Genomic DNA, 22,979 nt, shown 5'->3' on the forward strand with positions numbered 1-22,979 from the left:
TAAAATACATAATACTAATTTTGTATCAATTTTAATAAAGTTCAAATTGTTTAACTTTGTATAATATCAACTTTATTTATGATAAGTGTGTTTGGTTTTTTTTAAGCATAAATGTTATTTTTAAATTAATTTATATTTATTTATTTTTATGCATTAGATTTAAGCTTAAGAATATTGTCCACCTTCTTCAATTAAATAAATTTATCGCTTAAACAAGATATATCAAACAATTTCATCATTAAAATTAATCAATTTAACTCTTTTTTTAAAAAATTATATAATTTTATCTATATCTTATATATAATTAGTTCATAAATATCTTTGATCTCATAAATGTTCTTTACGATGTCATCTAATTTTAATTTACCATGATACTATAATATTTATTTATATATTCTTTTACTATTTTAATTAATATATATCATCGCAGTTATATAATTTAATAATATATGACTATACTTATAATTCAATTTAGCTTACCACTATAATATTCTATTTGTCATTACTATTTATTTGTTATTTTATTAAACTAAATACATTATATTTTAACCAAAACCTACTTCAATCCACCATAAAATCATGAAGGCAAGAACTTTGGCACTTGCGCCCCTTATTATTCTTTCACTTTGACTATGGTTTACTATTATTACGCTGAAGGTGTACCCTTTCTAACGGCATTGTAGCTCTGGAGGTGCGCAAGACGATGGCCATTGTCGTGGCCGTCCGCTCCCACCGACGTTCTTGCTCGCCTGGCGTGCAGGCGAATAGCTCTCTGCCGCTATAGGCACGAAGTCGTTGGGTGTGCCACGGACGAAGTTCAGAGATTGGGATGAGAAGAAGGGTTTTCACCTTGACACGCCAGGTAACAAACTGCACGGTGGAATACAGACAGGTTAATGTGCTTGTCGTGAGAGGAAGGGTTTTACCATTCCTACATCATTCCTTCTCTGAGCTTATTCTGATTACCTTACGTCTGCTGGCAAAAGCCATCATTGCCCAATTGGGTTCTGTGCAGCCCTCTGAGCTTCTAGCCTTTGCCAAATCTCAGGTATATATGCCTTCTATTTAAGTTGCCTATACAACATGCACTTTTGTCTTTGCGGCATGTTCTATTTAACTTTCTGACAACCGAAAGTCGTCTGAATGGATTTTTCATCTCGTCTTTTCTCTATCTGCATTCTATCCACTGGTATATGCAGTGCCATAATTTCAATAATTTTGTACAAAGTAAACATCAAGTGATTTGTAATTACTACTTTGGTCCTTGAGGTCTGTTCTATCGACTTTCTAAGTTCATAGGAATCAATTTGTAATTAGTAATTTGGTCTTTGAGGTCTGTTCTATCGAATTTTTAAGATCATAAGTTTGATTTGGTCGGGAAACTGTTAATTAGCCCATCTTCCTACATTTCCTTGGCAATTGATGTGGTTGTTTTAATCAAACTGCCATATTTCTTATCCCTTAGCCCTCTACGTCTTCTACGTCAATTCTGCAAATTGAAAGTTGTTTTTGTTGGCCGACTGGAGACAGGGCTGTGTAGGGTTTTAGATTTGGTGGTCCGTCTAATGTAACCTTTATGCATGAGACAAGCATCAATCAATCAATATTTTGAAGCTCTTGCGTAATAATGTCCACTGATCTGTAGTTGTTGTCTTTAGCGTTTGGAATAGATATGTAAAGTATGATCCAACTACCTATTACTTTTACTTTATTTTAACTGTGTGAACATTGTTTTGCCTTAATTTTCAGAAAGCTGATCTGTAATTCTTTTATTAGATATAGTTGATATCTTTTATCATCTTCTGTTAGGCATGTTGGAGAGCGGTGCTCGTGTCCCTTTTTTCCTATTATTGAATTCTAATATGCTGAGTTATACAGCTGAGATTATTGTTCCCAAATTGAAATTTAATAGTTTGTTAAATCCACAACTTTCTCTATAACTAAAAGAGATCATCTCAGATTTCTTTGGGTTTGATTATAAGTTTCATTAGAACTTAGACATGCCAAAATTAGAGACTTTGGGTTGAAGTTCTTGTCGAGGAGAATGTTTTGAGGTTTTATATCTAGGTGCATGATTTGTTGCCTGCAATGTTTATCCAGATGGGTCAGACTTAAAGCAGTCCCTATGGCAACATTGTATTGTTGCTCCCATGTTAAGAAGACATAACAATTTTCTTCTGATTTTGGACTCCGTGTTCTAGTGGGAACAACCACTTACCCAGAGACATATTTTCTTGAAAGCTCATAGACCAATAGCCTTTGTGTTCTATCTACACAAAATCATCTGAGTCTTACGAGATTCGTATGGTTTATTCTACCAATTGTTGCGACTTCAGCTCTGAATTCCTTTTATCCGTGTCTTGGGCTCATTGACCGTCCGATCTTACTCACAAGATAAGACACAGGTACTTTGCCTAAAAATTTTGCTTCTAGTAGAAGTGGACAACATGTTACTTCCACTATGTTGTGATGGACACTGACCTGCCCCACCACCACACTTTATCATACCAATGTCCTACTTTTTTACCAAGAATTTTGCTGAAATTACTAGTGGCTGAAGCGGAGGTTGAAGCCTGGTTTGGTGGCATATTATTCTAAACCTTGATACAGCCATGTTCAAAAGCTGATAGAACAAAATGCTTTCTAATAGAGCAGTTACTTGCAGATTGCACTATCAGGAAGTCTTCTTACCCCTATAAATGTGGTTATGACTATTGACACCTCTCTATTGTTCAGTTTGAGTTCTGATTGATTCCAAAAACTCGATTAATCAAACTGTTTGTTAATAGATGTCAATGTATCTGGAGATTTTTTATAATTCACAGTTTTCTTTTTTTTAAATTAGGAAGATTTATAGTCTTCACTTGGGGTCATGATGATGGGGATGATCTTTATGCCATGAATGAATTGTTGAAGTTTATTATTGGAGTTTGCATTTTCTATCTACTTTCCTTGCATTTTTTAGTATCTTTTAGTTCCTCAAGGGTGTTTGTTTGGTTATGGATGGTTGGATACCACCAATTTTATTAAATATAAATGCATTTTTTTATCATAAATTGAGCCTTACACAAAATTTCACTAAAATATTTTCCAGGATGAAAGAGCTTATCACGCCAAATATGTCCTGAGAAGTAGAGGACTATGTCTTGTGCCTTGCCTATATCATGTACTCTTCATGTAGCCAACAACAACAATGTTGATTTTTGGACTTCTGGATTAAGAGGCAGCTCAAAGTTTTAACTTTACATCATATCTTGTCTTTTGGCATATATATATATATATATATATATATATATATATATATATATATCCTTATTTTTAAATTATGTTCATCCTTTTTTCAAAGGAACGAGAGCTGTTCAACCAGGCTAAGAATTGCCATTGGAGAAGTTCATGGGGTAGCATATGTACATGAAGATTGTAAGGCCATTTCTAGTCATGCATTTTTACTGTGATTCCTTGATTGTTCATTTTAATTTCTCTTTTCAATTGCTTTGATTAGTACCCTAAACATTGAATTTGAATATGACAAGTCATCCTCTGATTATTCATGGGGATGTAAAGTCAGAAAACATTCTTTTGGATGACAAATTTGAAACATAGGTATGGATTCTTTATGAATTCTAATCATAACAAGGTTTATATCTGTATTTGTAAGGGTTACTTGCTAGTCTATCTCTGGTTTTTAATTGATGATGGCATTTTCATGTTCCAGGTGTCCAATTTTGGACTGACAAAATTAGCATTAGACGCTTATGTCAGAAATGTGTCATGGGAACCTATGGGTAAGATGCAGATGTTGTCATTGTCATTGTTTTCCTTGTATTGATCTTTGTATTTCAATGGGGAACTAAGAATGCTTGGTTGTTGCCTTATGAAGTTTTAGTTTATGTGACATTTATTTGAATACTTAAGGTTAAGGTATATGGCCCCAGAATATGCATCACGGGGAAAGCTTACTCAAAGATCAGATTTATTTTCATTTGGTGTCATGTTGTTAGAGCTTATTACTAGAAGGAAACCTGTTCATACATCACAACCTCTTGGGGATGAGAGCTTGGTTAAATGGGTATGTATTTATCAGTGTTACCCCAGCACGGGGGTGCGGCGGTGCGGGGGGACGTCGGGATGAGTTTCGGGTGCGGGAAAAAAAAAAGCCTCAAATTGGGGACGGCGAGGGGACGGCGGGGGTGCGGCGGTGGGGGAGCGGAGGGGGGGTGGGGGGGTAGGGGAGGAGGGGGAGTGGAGGGAGGGGGTTGCATAGTATATATATATGACTGAAAATGGTAATTATGAAATGATACTTCAATATATTATATAACATTAACATACCAAATATAGTTGAATACAATGAAAAGAGAAAATTGAAATGTGATTCACAAACCGTAAGTTGAAACTTGAAACTTCATAACCATTACTAATGACCATTTAACAAATCAACTTAGTTCAAGATGCAAGATTCAAAATTCATTCTTCAAATATGATTCTATGAATATCATATATCATAAAGATGCTCATGATGACAATGAGCCGAATAGCATGAAACAATGAAATAATAATAATGTATCATAGCCATATCAAAGTGAGTACCCATGAAGCACCTTGCAAGAACTCGGGAAGCACCCAGGAAGCACCCCGCGAGCACCCAGGAAGCACCCTGCAAGCACTCGAGAAGCACCCAGGAAGCACCTCGCGAGCACCCAGGAAGCACCCGCGCACCCAAGCACCCTGGAAGCACCCAAGTACTGTGTCCCCCTCGGGTGCTTGACCGGTGCGGCGGGGGTGCGGCAGCAAAAAAACTCCCGACGGGGATACTCGGGTGCGTGACGCACCCGCACCAGGTGCTTACGCGCACCGGGTGCGTCGGGGTTTTGACCCGGGTGCGCACACCCAGGTTACACTGGTATTTATTGTGACATTATTGATCTGATTTGTATATTGCATTGAAAGATAAATATATTTTCCTTACATTATTGATAGTTGAATGCACACTCACCACAAAGCATTAATCAGTCTAAGCAAGAGGCTACCAGTATATATTTAGTTGCTCCCTCCCCTCATAAGATAAGGAGCTTGTAAGGACTCCTGTTGTGGACAACTTGTCACAGGCATGTCTAGTGGTGTGTGTGACCCCCTAAGGAATTGTCGCCTCAAGAGTTACTGCCCTACAAAACTATGAGTGCACGGGACATATTTGATCTATTCTGACATTTATGGTAGATCATAGCCAAAATTTGAACATTTCTAATTTTCAATTGGTTATCCAAAGGACTTGTATGAACAATTCTCATGTGTACGTGTGTGGTGACGAGAACACAATGAGTGGAGGGTGGGAACTATGTTGTAGCTTGAAATCAGCACAACTGACACCGGATTTTTGGGAAAAACTCATGTTGTCTCAATATGCTTAAAATGCCTTGTGTGTAGCCCATATTAGAAAATGTATGATGTAATTAACTCATCAATGAATGATGATTATTCTTCTCCTGCCTTCTTTGGAACCTTCCTAAATTCTCTCAGCCAATGGCTATTGTATGGGACATCTTTCAATGACCTCTATGCCAAAATGTCATCTTGGGCCTGTCAAAGTTGCTGTGAGGTGTGTTTTAAGACCACCCTTTGCAAATATCTGTAACTTCATTGATGAGTCAACACAAAATGGTTTTAAGTTAGTTTTATTGTTGGTTCCATGTTGGGTTTAATGTGATCTTCATGTGAAATAGTTCTTACCTTTGCAATCATTATTTTCCTTTTCATGTTGTTTACTATATGCTACTAGGTGGGATGCTTTGAAGAAAAACCCATTTCCATTTCTTCACCAGATTTGATAGATTACAGTTTAATATATATGCAACACCTGATATAATGATTTAAAAAATGAGGGTTTCTTTATCACATGACAATGCAAAGAATTTGTTAAAAAATGATGGGGACACAACCCAAGCACAGAATGGACACAACAGAAAAGGGAAAATTGTATTAACTGAAAAATAAGCTAGTACATTCAGTACAGAGAAAAATAATTCAAATCATGCCCTAAGGGCTTACAATAGCATAAATGTGGAGATAATTTTTCCTTTCAGTACCTCCTCTCAAAATCCACTTCGAACTGCCTTTTACAATGCCAGGAATCTCCTTAAATAGACCTCGGAGGGTTAAGGACTAGGAATACATTCTAGAAGGTGCTAGTAGGCATCCACCGACCAAATAGAAGGCTCCAGAAGCTGCGTTAGAAGTCGGCGCAAATCTAGAAGAATCCAGAAATGGTAACTGAACTTCTGGGAGGCATAACTTTTGAACCGTAGCTCCGATTGACGAACCGTTTACATTTTCAAAAAGCTCTCGAAGCGCTCTATAGCCCTATGGACCAGCTTCGCTCATCCCCCATTTTTCAGCCCTTTTTGAGGTCATTTAATGCACCTAACTTGACTTTGAAGCATTCTTAGGAGGTCTCCAAAACCCGAAAAACTGCAATAACTTTCAAACCGTGGGGCCTTTTGACTTGATTCTTTTTTTGGAATGCTCTAAATTACAATTAAATTCATCTAGCCAATTTACACCTCCTAGTTCACCAAAATGATGGCTCAATTACATACTCCTATTTTTTCGAGATTTACACGAACACTGATAGTGGAACTGTGAGAGTTGGAACCTTTATTTGACCCAAATGGGTATCCAAAAATGAAAACACATGAAACAGAAACTAAGTCTAATATTTTTTTTTTTTGGGTGACACAGGATTGCCCTTATACCTCTGGATGCTCCTGCATCAGACACCCAGGGTAGATTGAAAAGTGACCCTGTCACTTTATGAATGGTAGAGGAAATCCCAAATGGGAAACCTCAGCTGCTGAAATCCAAGTTGAGTCCTCGATCGGTCGTCCTTTCCATTTGACCAAATACTCTTCATATTGCCTATTTCTGGTACTCCTACCCACACGATGATCTAGAATATTTTCTATCTCCTCCTTCTTAGAAGCAAGAATTAGACATTGCTCTAACACCAACTCCTCATCTGCACCATCATCATGATACTCTGTTAAGTCTGCAATGTTGAAAATAGGAGAAATGTGAACACCATCTGGCAGCTCCACCTCGTATGCATTTCTTAAGTCATGTTTCTTCAAAATTTTGCAGGGGCCAAATTTCTTCATTTTCAGCTTGTTGTAAGTACCAGCTAGAAATCTTTCTTTTCGTAAGTGCACCATGACTAGATCCCCTACTTGGAATTCCTTATGTCTTCTCCTTTGATCAGCCCTAGCTTTATACTCTTGATTCATCTTGTTAATGTGTGCTTGAACCTCCTCATGTAGACGCTTGATATGTTCAGCAAATTCTTCAGCTTCACCACTTGTCCTCTCCCCTTGTTCTATCTTCCTCAATTCTGGTGCAGTCCTTGGGCTATTCCCATATACAATTTGGAATTGTGATTTTCCAGTACTCCTATTTATAGAGTTATTGTAAACAAACTTTGCTTGTGGTAGAATCAAATCCCATCCCTTGGGCTTATCCCCAACTAAACATCTCAGCAAATTGCCCAGACTTCTATTGACCACTTCTGTTTGGCCGTCAGTCTGCGGGTGACGCGTGGAACTGAATTTTAGGTCTGTTCTCAACTTCTTCCACAATGTCCTCCAGAAATACCCCACAAATTTAGTATCTCTGTCAGATACTATACTCCTTGGAAGACCATGTAGTCTTATCACCTCTTTGAAAAACAAGTCTGCAATATGGACAGCATCATGAGTTTTGTGGCATGGAATGAAATGTGCCATTTTGGAGAACCTATCAACCACCACTAATACTGAGTCATTACGCCTTTGTGTCCTTGGCAATCCAAGAACAAAATCCATACTCATGTCCTCCCATGGCCTTGATGGAACAGGCAATGGCTGATATAGGCCAGTATTGTGACTAAACCCCTTGGCAACTTGACAAACCTGGCAACTTTGTACAAACTTCTTCACATCCTGTGAAATTTGAAGCCAAAAATAATGTTTACTAAGAATGGCAATGGTCTTATCTCGACCAAAATGTCCTACCATCCCTCCACTGTGTTTCTCCTTAATCAAATTTTCCCTCATGGAACTCCTTGGAATGCACAATTGACTACCCTTGAACAACATGCCATCCTGAATCAAATAGTCTAACCACTTGGTTCTATCTACAGCAACAGGTTCTTTACAAGCTTTCCATGCTTCAGTAAAATCAGGATCCTCGGGGTACAATTTCTTGAGCTCATCAAACTCAACTACTTCAACCTGCATAACTGTAAGCAACAACTATCTCCTATTTAGTGCATCTGCAACCCTATTAGATTTTACACTTCTATGCTTCAACACAAATGTATAACTCTACAAGAACTCTACCCACTTCATATGCCTCTGATTCAATTTACCTTGGCTATTTAGGTACTGTAATGCCTGATGATCAGTATACAAAACAAATTCCTTTGGCAATAAATAATGCCTCCATTTCTTTAAGGCCTGAACTATTGCATAGAACTCTTGATCATAAACAGAATACTTCTTCTTTGCATCATTCAATTTTTCACTAAAATATGCAATAGGCTTACCTTCTTGGCTTAATACAGCCCCAATAGCGTTGCCACTGGCATCACAATCTACCTGGAAAACCTTTCTAAAATCTGGAAGTGCCAACATAGGCTGTTCTGTCACCTTCTTCTTCAGCAATTCAAAACTTCTCACAGCTGTTGCAGTCCATTTGAACTCTTTTCTATCCCCTCTTATTGTATCAGTCAGGGGTGCACATATGCCACTGAAATTCTTAATAAACTTCCTGTAAAAACTAACCAGACCATGAAATGATCTTACCTCAATAGCAGACCTTGGAGTAGGCCATTCCAAGATGGCCTTTACCTTCTTTGGATCCATTTTGAGACCTTCGGGTGATATAACAAACCCCAAATAGACTAACTTCCTTTTTGCAAAGATACACTTCTTCAGATTAATTAACAGTTTCTCTTCCCTTAGTCTTTCAAGGACACTACGAATATGCAGTAAATGTTCTTCCAAAGTCTTGCTGAAAATTAAAATATCATCCAAATAAACAATAACAAATTTTTCCAAGAACTTCTTAAGTACCTCATTCATGAGCCACATGAAGGTACTTGGGGCGTTCGTCAATCCAAAGGGCATGACTAACCACTCATAAAGACCCTCCTTGGTCTTGAAGGCTGTTTTCCACTCATCTCCTCAAATCCGTATCTGATGATAGCCACTCTTGAGATCTATCTTTGTGAAGTACTAAGCTCCACTCAAGTAGTCCATAAGATCATCCATCCTTGGCAAAGGAAATCGGTACTTGATGGTTATCCTATTTATAGCTCGAGAATTTGTACACATCCTCCACTCTCCATCCTTCTTTGGTGCAAGTACTGCAGGTACTGTGCATGGACTCAGGCTCTCTTGAATCAAGCCCTTCCTCAACAGCTCCTAAACCTGTCTATTTAGCTCCTCTATTTCAGTAGGAGTCATCCTGTGAGTAGCCTTGTTAGGCAAACTAGCTCCTGGAATCAAATCTATCTGATGATTGATTTGCCTTACTGGTGGCAATCCATCTGGAACATTATCAGAGATAATATCTCCAAATTCCCCTAGTAAATCTGAAACTTCAAGTGGCATTTCACTACTACCTTATTTATCTTTCCTAGGAATCAAAGCATAGCACATATGCTGATGTTTCATGCCATTTAAAAACTTCCTTTCATCAACAAGACAAATCCTAGCACTGCTACATACCTTTTCACGTTCCTTTTTCATGGGCTTCAATTTGTGGCGAACTCCATCCTTTGTCAGAGAGTATGTGTTTGCATGTCCATCATGTACTGCATGTCTATCAAACTACCATGGTCTACCCAATAATAGATGGCAAACATCCATCGAAATAACATCACAGAGAACTTCATCATGGTAACTCCCAATTTTGAAAATCACTAAACATTGTTCACTTACCAGGACCTTATGATCATCTTTTACCCAAGCAATCCGATAGGGCTGGGGATGTTTCTCCCTCTTGAGCTTCAGCTTAGAGACCATCTCTTCTGATACCAAGTTATCAGTGCTACCACCATCAATGATCACGTCACAACATTTATCCTCACACTTGCATCTGGTACGGAACAAACTCATCCATTGTCCTGATTCAATCTCACCACTTAGTAGGACTCTTTCATTTACCAAGGTCTCTCCTCTTTCTGCATCCTCCGAATGTGATGATTGTGCATCCTCATCCACATGAGCAACCCTAGCTTGGCCCTCAGCTCTCCTATATGTCCTTCCTTGTCGTTGAGGGCATTCAAAGGCACGATGACCTTCTTCATTGCAATGGAAACAGGTACCACGAAAGCCTCCTCTTCCTTGTCCACGTCCTCTACCTCTTCCTCTCTGATTTCCAAAGTCTTGATCATGGGAGTGGTTGAAACCCTCATTCCTTTGGTTCCTACTAGTACCCACATCTTCATTTTTCTTTTGAGTTTCATTGCGGCCTCCAGATGATCTACCGCTTCCCCTTCCTCCTTGACTGCGCCCTCTTTGTCTTCCTTCAAACCTTTTATTCAGCTTATCTTCAACTTGTAGGGCAAACTGGTATGCCTCTTCAACGCTGGTCATTCTTACCAGACTTAATTCCTCCTGGATGCTAGGTCGCAACCCACTGATATAACGAGCAACCTTCTCCTTATTTGCTTCTGCATGCCCCGCTCTAATCAAGAGTCGGTAAAATTCCTCTGTATATTCTTGGACTGATCTTCCTGCTTGCTTTAACCCATGCATCTTCTTAAACAAATCAAGCTCGTAGTCCACAAGAATGAACTGCTTCTTCAATTTGTCCACCATGCGATCCCATCTTGTGATCTTCTCCTTTCCTCTTTTGTTTCTTTCCAATTGAACCTCTTGCCACCAGATTTTGGCATGGCCTTTCAGTTTGGCCTTTGCAAACTTAACCCTATCTGGGTCCCTGATATCCTCATACTCAAAGTATTCTTCCAATTCATTAATCGATCAACTCATCTGGTTTCAGATTTCCTGAAAATACACCCACTTCAATTGTGGGTCTTTTCCCAAACTTAGTAATGTCCCTAAAAAGCCTTTCCTCTGCATGATTCGGAACTTCCCCGTCAAATTCCCCTTCTGGTCCCATTTCATCTTCTTCGTTGTCATCTTCACTTTCATCACCTGCGGCCACAGTTGCTCCTCTACGGAGCTCCTCCTGCAATACTTGTACCTACCTTTGAAGGGCTCTAACCTCCTCAGGATTAATAGCTCTAGCCCTTCCGCTATGCTCTCTTCGTGGAGGCATCTTCTTAACTCAAACCCACAACCACACAGTCCTGGTGCAAACTGCCTCACAGTCGGCGCTCTGTCTACACACTCAGGAAAACCTGCTCTGATAACACTTGATGGGGACACAACCCAAGCACAAAATGGACACAACAGAAAAGGGAAAATTGTATTAACTGAAAAATAAGCTAGTACATTCAGTACAGAGAAAAATAAACTTCAAATCATTCCCTAAGGGCTTACAATAGCATAAATGTGGAGATAATTTCTCCTTTCAGTACCTCCTCTCAAAATCCACTCCGAACTGCCTTTTACAATGCCAGGAATCTCCTTAAATAGACCCCGGAGGGTTAAGGACTAGGAATACATTCTAGAAGGTGCTAGTAGGCATCCACCGACCAAATAGAAGGCTCCAGAAGCTACGTTAGAAGTCAGCGCAAATCTAGAAGAATCCAGAAACGGTAACCGAACTTTCGGGAGGCATAACTTTTGAATCGTAGCTCCGACTGATGAACCGTTTACATTTCCGAAAAGCTCTCGAAGCGCTCTATAGCCCTAAGGACAACTTCGCTCGTCTCCCATTTTTTGGCCCTTTTTGAGGTCATTTAATGCCCCTAACTTGACTTTGAAGCATTCTTAGGAGGTCTCCAAAACTCGAAAAATTGCAATAACTTTCAAACCGTGGAGCCTTTTGACTTGATTCTTTTTCTGGAATGCTCTAAATTACAATTAAATTCATCTAGCCAATTTACACCTCCTAGTTCACCAAAATGATGGCTCAATTACATACTCCTATTTTTTCAGAATTTACACGAACACTGATAGTGGAACTGTGAGAGTTAGAACCTTTATTTGACCCAAATGGGTATCCAAAAATGAAAACACATGAAACAGAAACTAAGTCTAATATATTTTTTTTTTGGGTGACACAGGATTGCCCTTATACCTTTGGATGCTCCTGCATCAAAAAATAACAAGGAGGGTTTCATCCAGTATTGCAAAAAGCCTAGAGATTCCACCACAGAAATTATTGATTTGATACTTGTAATATACAGGTTTATGAACTCGGTGCAAACATTGACATACTTTATGTTGGACCTTGTCATACAACCTGACAGAACCGCACCTTGTGCCAGATGCACATGTACCAGTCATGATTGATCTGACTCATCATCAACGAAGGAAGGTATAAATTGAGCCATTAGTAGCATAGACCATTGTGGAGCTCCCAGTTGCATATCTAGAATAGTAGGGCTTATTCTATGTGGGGTCGCGTTGTTATACCAGCATGGACAAAGAACAACATCAATATATGAATAACATAAGGACTGACTGTTCGGTAGGGAAACGTCAATGTCAATTTCGAACAGTTCCATTTTTACTCTATAAAACATTGGTACACTTCGGCATACCCATTGCACCTTTGGTGCGAACACTAGTTTTATGTATAGCCATCTTTCATAACTCTTATTCCATCGAGCCTTATTAGTCCCTGCCTTACCCACAAGGTATGGAACTAATGTTCCAAGATGCCGGATGGCACTAATTTCCGACATCTACATAAAAATCAGAACCTAAGATTTGTCGTGTAATTATTTAAAAATTATTTTTACTTTTATTTTTCTAATTTTGTGATTGGCTGATGGGAATTTTGACAAGGTTGTAGGAATTTTTACAGAAAATTAAAATAAGAAAAAATCTCCATCAATTGACAGGTGGCTGCAAAGTTATTTAAAATCCTCTCAAATGACCAGAGTTATTTATGAGATATTAAATGCCTTTAGCTGGAGAGTTGTCAGCCCAGGGCATCACAACAGTCTTTACAATGAACACGTACAACATTTCTTAATCAGATTTACCGGTTCTATTCCAATTGATATGTTCATTTGAAGCTGATGTTGGTTATTACTGTCTCGCCTTCTGTCCTCAGCAACATCACAGACCAGTTTTGAAAGATCTGTGATTATGCAGTCGCAGACCAAATGTCAAAGACAAGATATACCCGAGGGTTTATGTTGCCTCTTCAAACTGTCTGCCAAAGGATTCTATAAAAAACATTGCTTCAACCCTAGGCGGCATACAGAGAAACCTACCGTTGGATTCGTAAGGAAGCTTGCTAGGGTTTGTGCTTATTTTCAAGAGAATTTTGATAAGGCTACTCCCCTTCGTTACTTGTCATGGGACTTCTGATGAATTGATGGCTCCAAAATCCAAAAATCTTCTATATGAGAGGGCTAAGAGTGAAGAGAAGACTAAGCACATCTTCTATCCAATCCCATCCCATCCAACTGCTTTTCATCCATCTAGAATCCTATCGTTGCAACCAGAAGAACGTTGCATTTTTGCATCTGTATCACCCGCTTTCAGTCTGTTACCCAATCATGGCCCTGCAAAGGAATAACCATACTCTTTGAAATGAATGCCTTTCTCCGGGAATGATTGGGGTGTGGCGGCCGCTCGGAGCTGAGCTAAGCTTGCAACTGGATATCCATCCATACCAGTGAATCCAATGCAAGAAATGTGCAGATCATGCTCAACCCACAAGTTCTTCTGATCGAAATTCCCATATGTTTCTCCACCAAAAAAAAATAGCGTCATCCCAAATCATACAAAATTTAGAATGAGTTTTTTTCAAACCCCACAAAAAATGCAAACTTGATCCTTTCAATAGATAGAAGGAAGAAATGAGAAATAGATCTCTGGATGTTAGAATTTATGTTTTTCCTGGGCTTTGATAAGATGTTTTGTGAGTGAAATCTGTGTTTTTGTTTTAGAAATGTTTACTGGAGTTTTATAGAGCGGAGTGAAATCTGTGTTTTTGTCTTAGAAATGTTTACTGGAGTTTTTGGTGGGGTTTTTCCTAAAGATCTTTTTTCCATTAAAATATGGTAAAAATCAGTATTTTTCAATTGGACTAAGTAAAATTAAAATGGAAAAGACTATTTTCAGTAGTTTTCATCTGCAACATTGCACCAGATCAAGCTAAAAGAGCATTTGAATTGAGCTAAGAACACAAATAGGTATGCTTTTCCATTTTGTTTTGATATCAATGTAACTGTAAATCGAAATAATGGAGTACGTAAAAAAATCCTAAAAAGTGAAGCTACATCATCGAATGAATACTGAGCGAACAACATGAGCCCTACAATTGATTTCCATGAGACAAAATCAATGAAGAATCCTTGGAATAGTAAACCCAAAGCTCGATGTGTATATAGAAATCGATTTGAGTATAAATGATAAACGATAAAAATAACAAATGCTCGTCCTAAAGCGAGTTAGGAATCCTGCTCAACAACTGATATACATCAGGCAAAAGAAAGAAGTCATTAAAACTACGTCAGTTAATCAAATTAAATAAAATTTAATATAAAATAATTTTTTTAACTATAAAGATATTTAATGTATTAGAACATTCGTTTTATTATTTTATTATTTTGTTTCTGTGAATTTAAGAAATAATTTTTTAAAATTTCTTTTCAAATACTAAATAAATCAAATGTTTCAATTACTAACTTTTTGGGGAATTAATTTTTTTAGTCTTTATTTAAATCAAATGTTTCAATTACTAACTTTTTGGGGAATTAATTTTTTAGTCTTTATTTAAGAAATCAATTATTTCTAATTTCTTTTTAAATAGTTTATAAATCAAATGTTTCAATTACTAGGAGAATTTTATTTTTTATTTTTATTTTTATTACGAATTACAATTTAAAAATATTTAGAATTAGAAATTAAATTATATTTTTGAATAAATACTAATAAACTTTAAATTAAAAATTTAGAATAAATATATAAATAACAATATGATACATTTGAGATTAATAATTAATTGTTTGAGTTATGTCCCCTCTCAATCTACATCAAAACTTTACAATAATAATAAAATAATTCTTAAAATACATATAATAGTTTTAATTTTATTTTCAAGTTTCTACTTCTATAAGGCAAGGACTATAGCTTAGTTAGAGCTCTTGTAATTGTTAAATGGTTCCTTCTAATTTATTATATGTTTTAACTGAATTGATGGCTTTACTGAACACCTTGTAATCGGCAAGCATTTACATGATGCACTCACCGCTCACAATGGGTTTATTAATACTTCTCCCATTTAGGTATAGAGTTCAATTTCTACACTCTACTTCTTGTCGTGATTCATTCGTCCTTCCATAGCTTATGTTATTATACCAAAGCTAGTGTGTATTCAATTCCATCGATTGCTCTAAGTGAGCCGAATTATCGGGTCGACTACCAAAGTCCATCTAAAGGAGGAAGCTTTGTAATTATTCTTGCACAGGAGTGTTGGCCATATTCAGCCTTGATTGATTAGGTGCATTGCTCAAGTCAAGCTTTACAATTTTTAGGTTATGATTTATACCATGTTTATCTTTGTGTTTTTTCAAAATTCAAATATTAGAATTATCTTATTGGCCTATCAAAAGAAGGCAATAATATCTTTCTTTAATCTAGAGTTTGGAATGATTCTCAACGTGTGTATTTATTCTTTTTCTTTCCTCCTATCTTGATATAAGGAGTGTCATGATGATGGAAACAATATGTCCATGAAGACACTTTCGAGTATGATTGTGCATTTATAATGAATCTTTGTCAAAGAGTGCTAGCTCATACAGGGGTATTGTCAATATACTTCTTAAATGAGTGCAACACCTGTATGATATTGGAACAATCTGAAAAGAATTATATTTCTCATTTGTAATGCCATAGGCTAGATTGAGCATAATGAGATGGTAGTTTCTATATTCAAAAACCAAATTTCACTTATGGAATCGCCCCGAAATTCATCCATGAGGACCAACATAGTCAAGATAAAGGATGAGAATGGGAATACCCCTCAAGAAAAAGTAAACATAAATTAGTAACAATTATGATATCTAAATAACTAAGTTAGCTCATGGTAGTCCATTGTATCATTTATTGTTGTCAAGTCGAGCGGTGGATGATCGGGCTTATATATTGCCTACCTAAATCCTCCACCAAGGTAGTTTAGTGGTATGATTGGTGTTTTGATCACTAGATGTCAAAGTGCTAATAGTTAGAAGATAGATTGATGGAAGGTGTTCACAGCCTCATCAGCTAATTAGCTGACACTTCAACATCGAGATGCTCAATGGCAGGACAGTGGTGTCCCAAGCCTAATCCTGGGATGGGGAGGATCTTTCTCAGTAGAGATTGTGTAAGGATACTTAATGGTCCACGATTGAGAGGTTAAGCCCATGGAAATGCTTCTCCTCTCTTCTAGATGCCAAGGCTTGCACAACACATGGACATTATCTACATTTTCTCATGTACTTACTTCATGTTCCTACATTTCATTTTATATATGCAGATATGTTATTTCTTTACATTAGATATCAACATTAATAACACTAAACTAGCTTATATATACCTATATATATTAAGCTGAGAGTAATCATTCTTGAGGCACCTATTTTCATAAATCCAAGGGTCATTTTTTCTCAAATGGGATTCATGAAAATAGGCACCTCGAGAACAATTACTCTTGGTGTAATATATATATATATATATATATATATATATATATATATATATATATATATAAGCTAGTGGCAGTTGCGGCGCAACATGAAAACTACTTTTAATTTTTTCTATTTTTCAAATTATTAGTTTTTTTTTTAATATAGTTGTATAAACTTACTATAAAATTATTCTTCAACATTTTATTTTTTAATTTTATATATGGTGTTTTTTTGCATCACTTTAATTCAGTTTTATTTTAAGGATATTGTTACGTAAAATGTTATATTCAAGACTAGAGTTATAGTTAGGGTTAGGATTACAATTAGAGTTAGGGTTGGATTTAAGATTTAAATCAGGGTTAGGGTTAGGGCTAGGACTATGGTTAGGGTTAGGGATGGGGTTGGGGTTAGGGTTAGGGTTTTAATTAGACTTAGGGTTAGGGTTAGGGTTATAATTAAAGCTAGAGTTAGGGTCAACAATAGAGTTACAATTAGAGTTAGGGTTAGTGTTAGGGTTAGGGCTAGGGCTATTTTTAGGATTACAGATCTTGTTAGGGTTATAGTTAAGGTTAGGTTTAGAATTAGAGTTAGAGTTATGGTTAGGGTTAGAATTTGGGTTACAAATATAGTTAGGGTTACAATTAGAGTTAGGGTTAGGGTTATGGTAAGTACAAGGGTAAGAATTAGGGTTTAGGTTACAAATATAGTTAGGGTTGGGGTTAGAATTAGACTTAGGGTTTGAGTTAGAGCTAGAGTTAGAATTGGAGTTAGAATAAGGGTTGGAGTTAGAATTGAAGTTTGGGTTAAAATTAGGATTAGGGTTAGAGTTAAAATTAGATTTACGGTTAGAATTAGAGAAAGGGGTAGAGAAAGGGTTAGATTTAGGGTTATGGTTAAGATTAGGTTTATATTTAGAGTTAGGGTTGTATATAGAGTTACATCAGGGTTAAGGTTAGGGTAAGTGTTTGAGTCAAGGTTAAAGTTAGGGTAAGTGTTTAAGTCAGGGTTAAGGTTAGGCTTAGGGTTATTGCTAGGGTTTTAGACTAGATTAAAGTAAGGGTTAAGGTTAGGGTTAGACTTTTAAGTCAGGGTCAATGTTAGAGTTAGGGTTAAGGTTAGGGTTTATGTAGTGCCTCTCCCATTTGACTTTTGTGAGTCATCTTGATGGATGCGACCTTGTTGATTTCTCCTTGAGATGGGATCATGATTGTGACCATAAGTGGTCTACACTGTTGAGGTGATTTGATGTATGTTTCTGTATCAATTGCTTTGATTATGTTTATGACTGTGTTTGCTTATGTGTTTTAAGTGCCTTTTCATGTTGTTTAAACAACCATTATTAAATGCTTAAATGATTAGAAATGGTTTGTCCATGTTGGATTATTTGGTTATGTGTTGTGGACATTTACCTTGTTATATTTTGATCTGAGAGATATTTGTTACTTATGTTATGTTTTACTTTTGAGATGACCTTAGGGTCGGATGTTATACCTTGATTTCAGTATCATAAATGTTAGATTTCTATGTTGTTCAGTCAATCATATTGTATGACGATGCCATTTTGAGATGACTGTGTATTTTATGATGATATCTGGTTATCTGGTATTTGGACATACCTCTAATTATGTTAGGTGATGGATTTAATGCTATGGTTATATACTTCATTCCTGCATTGTTATGCTTTATGCGAATGTGAGTGATGTAAATAGATTATTTGAATATAATTAAATAAATGGATTAATTAGGTGATTTAATGTATTTATTACTTCAGCTATGTTATTATATGCAATTGCACTTGATCGTGTTGTTTAGTGTGCAGGATTTATATCCTTGGCAGTGGCACATGGAGTTAGTGATTCAACTATTCATATTTTACTAATGTTGTCCGTGTATGGTCGACGTATCCTTATTTTAATTATTTTATTAAACCTTTCGGTGATTATTAAATCCGAACTCATTTGCATTATGTGATTAGACCAGTAAGTGTGTCTGTGCATTTAGAGGTTCGATTTGTCGCAAAAGTTGTTACGAAAATTTATGTGTTTTTGGGTTTTTAGGCTTTTTAATTGATTTATTTTAATTTCTAGCAGCTTTGCCATGGATGAATTCCTATTTATAGGAATAGCCTATTTTCATTTGGGTCGATTCGAGGTTTAACTAGGTTGGCTAGTTATTTGCCCTAATCGATTATTCACTTAAAAAGTGAATAAATATCCAATAAGGAATTTAATTCTTCACTTCTCACTTTTGAATTAGAAAGTTTGAGAGTAAAACGCAAAATCGTCTTCATGAGGATTTACTGTTTTGTTCATTGTGGGAGCTATGGGCATGGGATCGTCGTGAGGTTGGGCTCATTGGATCCAACTCGAGGAAACCGTGGATTGTCATGATTTTCAGCTACTTCTACAGGCTATTTATTTTATGGTTCAGATTCTCGTTTTTCCCTTCTGGCTCTGAGGTAGGGCTTTCCTGTTTTATTGTTTCTGCTTGTGTTTTTGGTAGTTGTTTGTTTGAAGGTTAAGAACTAGTATTCCCCTCCATTTTTGTATGCTAGTTCTACCTGGTTGGGTGGGTACGAACATTTCTTTATTTTTCGAGATAAGGGTTTGGGGTTTTACACCGTTATGCTGGCAATTTTTGCATACGGTGTCGGAACTTGATTATTTTTGGATTTTTGGGATTTTTGTACTTAAAGGCCAAATGGGTTTTAATTTTGTTGTTTTTCCAAAATTTTGGGGTTTTTACCTTGTTTTGTGTGCTGCCCTGTTTTCTAAGGTTTTGTTGGCCCAATGTGGGTCATGGACCTTGATGATCCATTTGGATATTAGTTAAACCACTATTGCACTTTTATGTTGCATTGGGATGCATGTTGCATCCATACTCCCAATGTTGTGTTCAGTTGAGTGATTTTATACATGGTGTTATTGTTTCTTTTAGACCCTTGTTATTATTTCGTGAACACTAGGATTCATGTAGAATCCATACTCCTAGATTGAGGCCGGTTGAGTGAGTTCATGATATTTGGTCTTGTTGCACCATTGGGATTCATGTAGAATTCCATACTCTTAGATTGAGGCCCTTAGAGTGACTTCATGATGTATGATTTTATTTGGCTTTAGGATTCATGTAGAATCCATCCTCTTGAGTTGCTTTCGGTTGGGTGTTATATTTTGCATTGTGTTCTCATCCTGTCCTTGTGTTATGATCTTCGTGATGGTCGTGCGTCACACACGAGTACATGCACGTACATTTGTTAGGTGACTTGTGAAGCTTGATCTTCTGTGGTACTTCCAAAAGTTACAAGCATTGGGGTTGGGATGGGAGTATGCATGCCCATAGGCACTTGTCGTAGGATGAACATGGGTAGGGTAGGGTAGCATATGGAGGGGGCTTCTATCTCGTAGCTCGACGTTTATGGCCCCAGAGGTTGACAGAGGATAGGAAGTTTTAAGTAAGTGATAATTAAATTAAAATGTGTGAGTGTTAATAAAATTTAAGATAATGAAAAGATCCACATTCGTGTGATGGTTCTAAGGGAGTCACTTGAGAGTGTTGCCACACGTGATTTGAGCTTGGGCTTTTGGATGCCAAGCGACTCTCCATGATGTCAGCCCCTACTTAGTAGCCTTTTGAGTGTCTGTCCAGGACCTTTACTTTTTGCATTATCTTAGGTTCTTGGTTTTAGCCATCATATTGTCTAGCATGAGTGTTAGCCATGGATGTTGTGTTTTATGTGTGTCTATGGCTGGATCTTTATCTCCATCAGCACGGCAGGTGTGGACTTACGGGTGCCACGTGGTGGGGAGGCGTAGCTATTTTCACCACTGCTAGGGACTGGTGTACAGAGATGGTCTTTTATCCTAGTGTGACCGTTGCTGGATATTTTCACTTGGTACTTCAGGTTCTAGAGTATGCTTTCTTGTGATTTATGCTTTCATTGGAATGCTTGGATATCATGTTTAGATGATGTTAGTTTATTTGATGCATTCCCATATTATGATGTTTAGCATATGACTAGAAGATGTCAATTGTTGTATTGGATTATCTTATGCTTTTATACTAGCATGTTAGATTTCCTTATGCTTATATTGTAGCATGATTAGTAGTGACGCCTCTATTATGATAGTACTGACGATCAAATCGGTGGCTTGGGATGTTACGTGCAGGGGATGGCTAGGATCCATGATGGTCTTATGATGCTATTGACAGTTGGGAGGAACCACATACTTAATTTTTTTTGTTTTGTTATTAAGATGTATTTTTGTTCACTGCGATGTTTCTTTCAGTATGTTCTTTACTGCTATGGTTTAGATGGATAGATGCTTCTCTTTCCTTATTGTTTATGCACTCGAGTGTTCATTCCTCGATTTACATGGATCCGGTACTCCTCGATGTGGAGGTTGTAATGTTTTTATGCTTTTTAGTCTTGTTCTGTTGTCGCACTAATGTGTTTTCTCGCATGGAAAGGTAGTTCCTTGTGCGAGAATGTATTTCTTCGCGCAGGGATGCAAGTCCTCGTGCAGAGCCATGCACTTTCTCACGTAGAGTGTTGAAAGGTCTCGCATGAAACTCGAGACTAGTGCACTTTCTTGTGTGAGAAACAAGGGGCAGTTAGGCTTGGCCGAAGAAGTTTTGGAAGTTGGTTTTGAACACCCTTTTGGATTTTGCACCTTTCCAATTCAAAATAGTCTTTCTAGGGGGTTTAAAATATATCGTTTAAGTATAATTTGATCAACTTATACTTAAGATATATTTTAATATATGCGACGAATCTTTTGAGATAGGTTTTAGACCTCTTGGAGATAAGATAAAGATTCTAAGAAATTTTAGGGCTTCAAAAATCTAGACTTAGCCAATTTTTCGGGCTTCAGGATTTCAGACTTAGCCAAATTTCAAGATTCTGCATTTTACTCCAACTTGGTGTTTTGTTGATGAGTGGTCGTTCCTTCAAGCCCTCATCATGTGCGTGGTCATTGTTGGCTTTGTTTGTGTGTGTCAGTTTGGTAGTGGCGTTTGGAGGCCGTTCATTGGTTGCCGGGATTGTGGTAAAGTGTTCCATTGCAATCTTTGTGATCCATGTATGATTTTGTCATGTTCATTCATACTTGTAAAAAATGTATCTTGGCTTGTATTTCATCCTTGTTCCAAGGATCTCCGAGTGGGGCATTACATCTAGTATCAGAGCCCATGTTCAAACATTGGGATCTCTATGTTTATGTTACCCATATGGTTGTTGTTGCGTTGTGTGAGTGCGAGTGTCTTGTTGAGAGCTCGTGATCCTTTTGCTTTGGTATCTACTTGGGATGGACTTTCTTGTCTAGTAGATGAGACTAGATTAGTGTGAGGAGAAGGAAGTGAGTCTTCCTAGTTCTGTAGATGGTATTGGTGTGCCTTTGTTTGGTTAGTTGCGTGTGTGACTTTTTTTGGATGGAACCACTAATTGGTGTCCATGTGTGGGCTTTGAGTGCCTCTTTTTTTCTCCTTGTGAAGTAAGGTGTATTGATTCCCTATTTTTCTCCTAATTGTAAGTAAATAGATGAATCTTATTTGTGATTCTTCATTTTGTTGTTATAGTAATGAAATGGTTCCTTTCATTGAGAAACGAGTGTTTATTGCGAATCATTGCAAAGAAGTAAGTTTGCATTATATCCTTGGGTTAATGACTTAAGTCCCCAATCTGATTGCTTCTTAAGCTTATGTAAATTGTATTAAATTGATGAATATTCAAATATTGCATTGCATGGAAAAATAATTAAGGAAATTATTGTTGTCTGCATATGCATGAGACTACTAATGGTATATCGCTTGATGTGTGTGAGTGTGTTCTCTAACGTTGCTAGGATGGTGTATTCCTTAGCATTATGCAGTGATTTATCCCTCTTGTGTGACTGTTCTCAGTCATCACATGTAATGCGATTTAATTGATGCCTTATTTTATTTTGGCTAGAAGTACTTTCCTCATGTTGTTGGGCTAGCATTGGTTTTCAGTATTTTTTTCCTCTCTTGGAATAGTCATCAAATTTTATCTATTGCTCTCTTTGTGATAGTGGTCACCCTTGAATTATTGTTGAAATGAGCTCCTTTTTATATTTACTGTTGGAATTGACAATTCCCCATTTGAGCTTTTTGGTTTTGTTTCATGATGACTTTCTGAATGTGTTTTACTGCTGCCCAATTGTGT

At 37.1% G+C, this 22,979-nt stretch overlaps 1 protein-coding gene across 1 annotated transcript; it reads left to right on the forward strand.

Annotated features, from left to right (window-relative positions):
* Nucleotides 1–662: 662 nt before the first annotated feature.
* LOC149559987 (uncharacterized) lies at nucleotides 663–3,295 on the forward strand. Its single transcript, XM_089823526.1, has 2 exons — nucleotides 663–1,048; nucleotides 3,095–3,295. Exons 1-2 carry the CDS (start codon nucleotides 830–832, stop codon nucleotides 3,179–3,181), a joined length of 306 nt encoding a protein of 101 aa, XP_089679652.1. The 5' UTR covers nucleotides 663–829; the 3' UTR covers nucleotides 3,182–3,295.
* Nucleotides 3,296–22,979: the final 19,684 nt, after the last annotated feature.

Source organism: Cupressus sempervirens, chromosome 4, assembly GCF_028749045.1.
Source record: "Cupressus sempervirens isolate cs-2001-9-10 chromosome 4, ASM2874904v1, whole genome shotgun sequence".
In the NCBI taxonomy this organism is placed as follows: domain Eukaryota; kingdom Viridiplantae; phylum Streptophyta; class Pinopsida; order Cupressales; family Cupressaceae; genus Cupressus; species Cupressus sempervirens.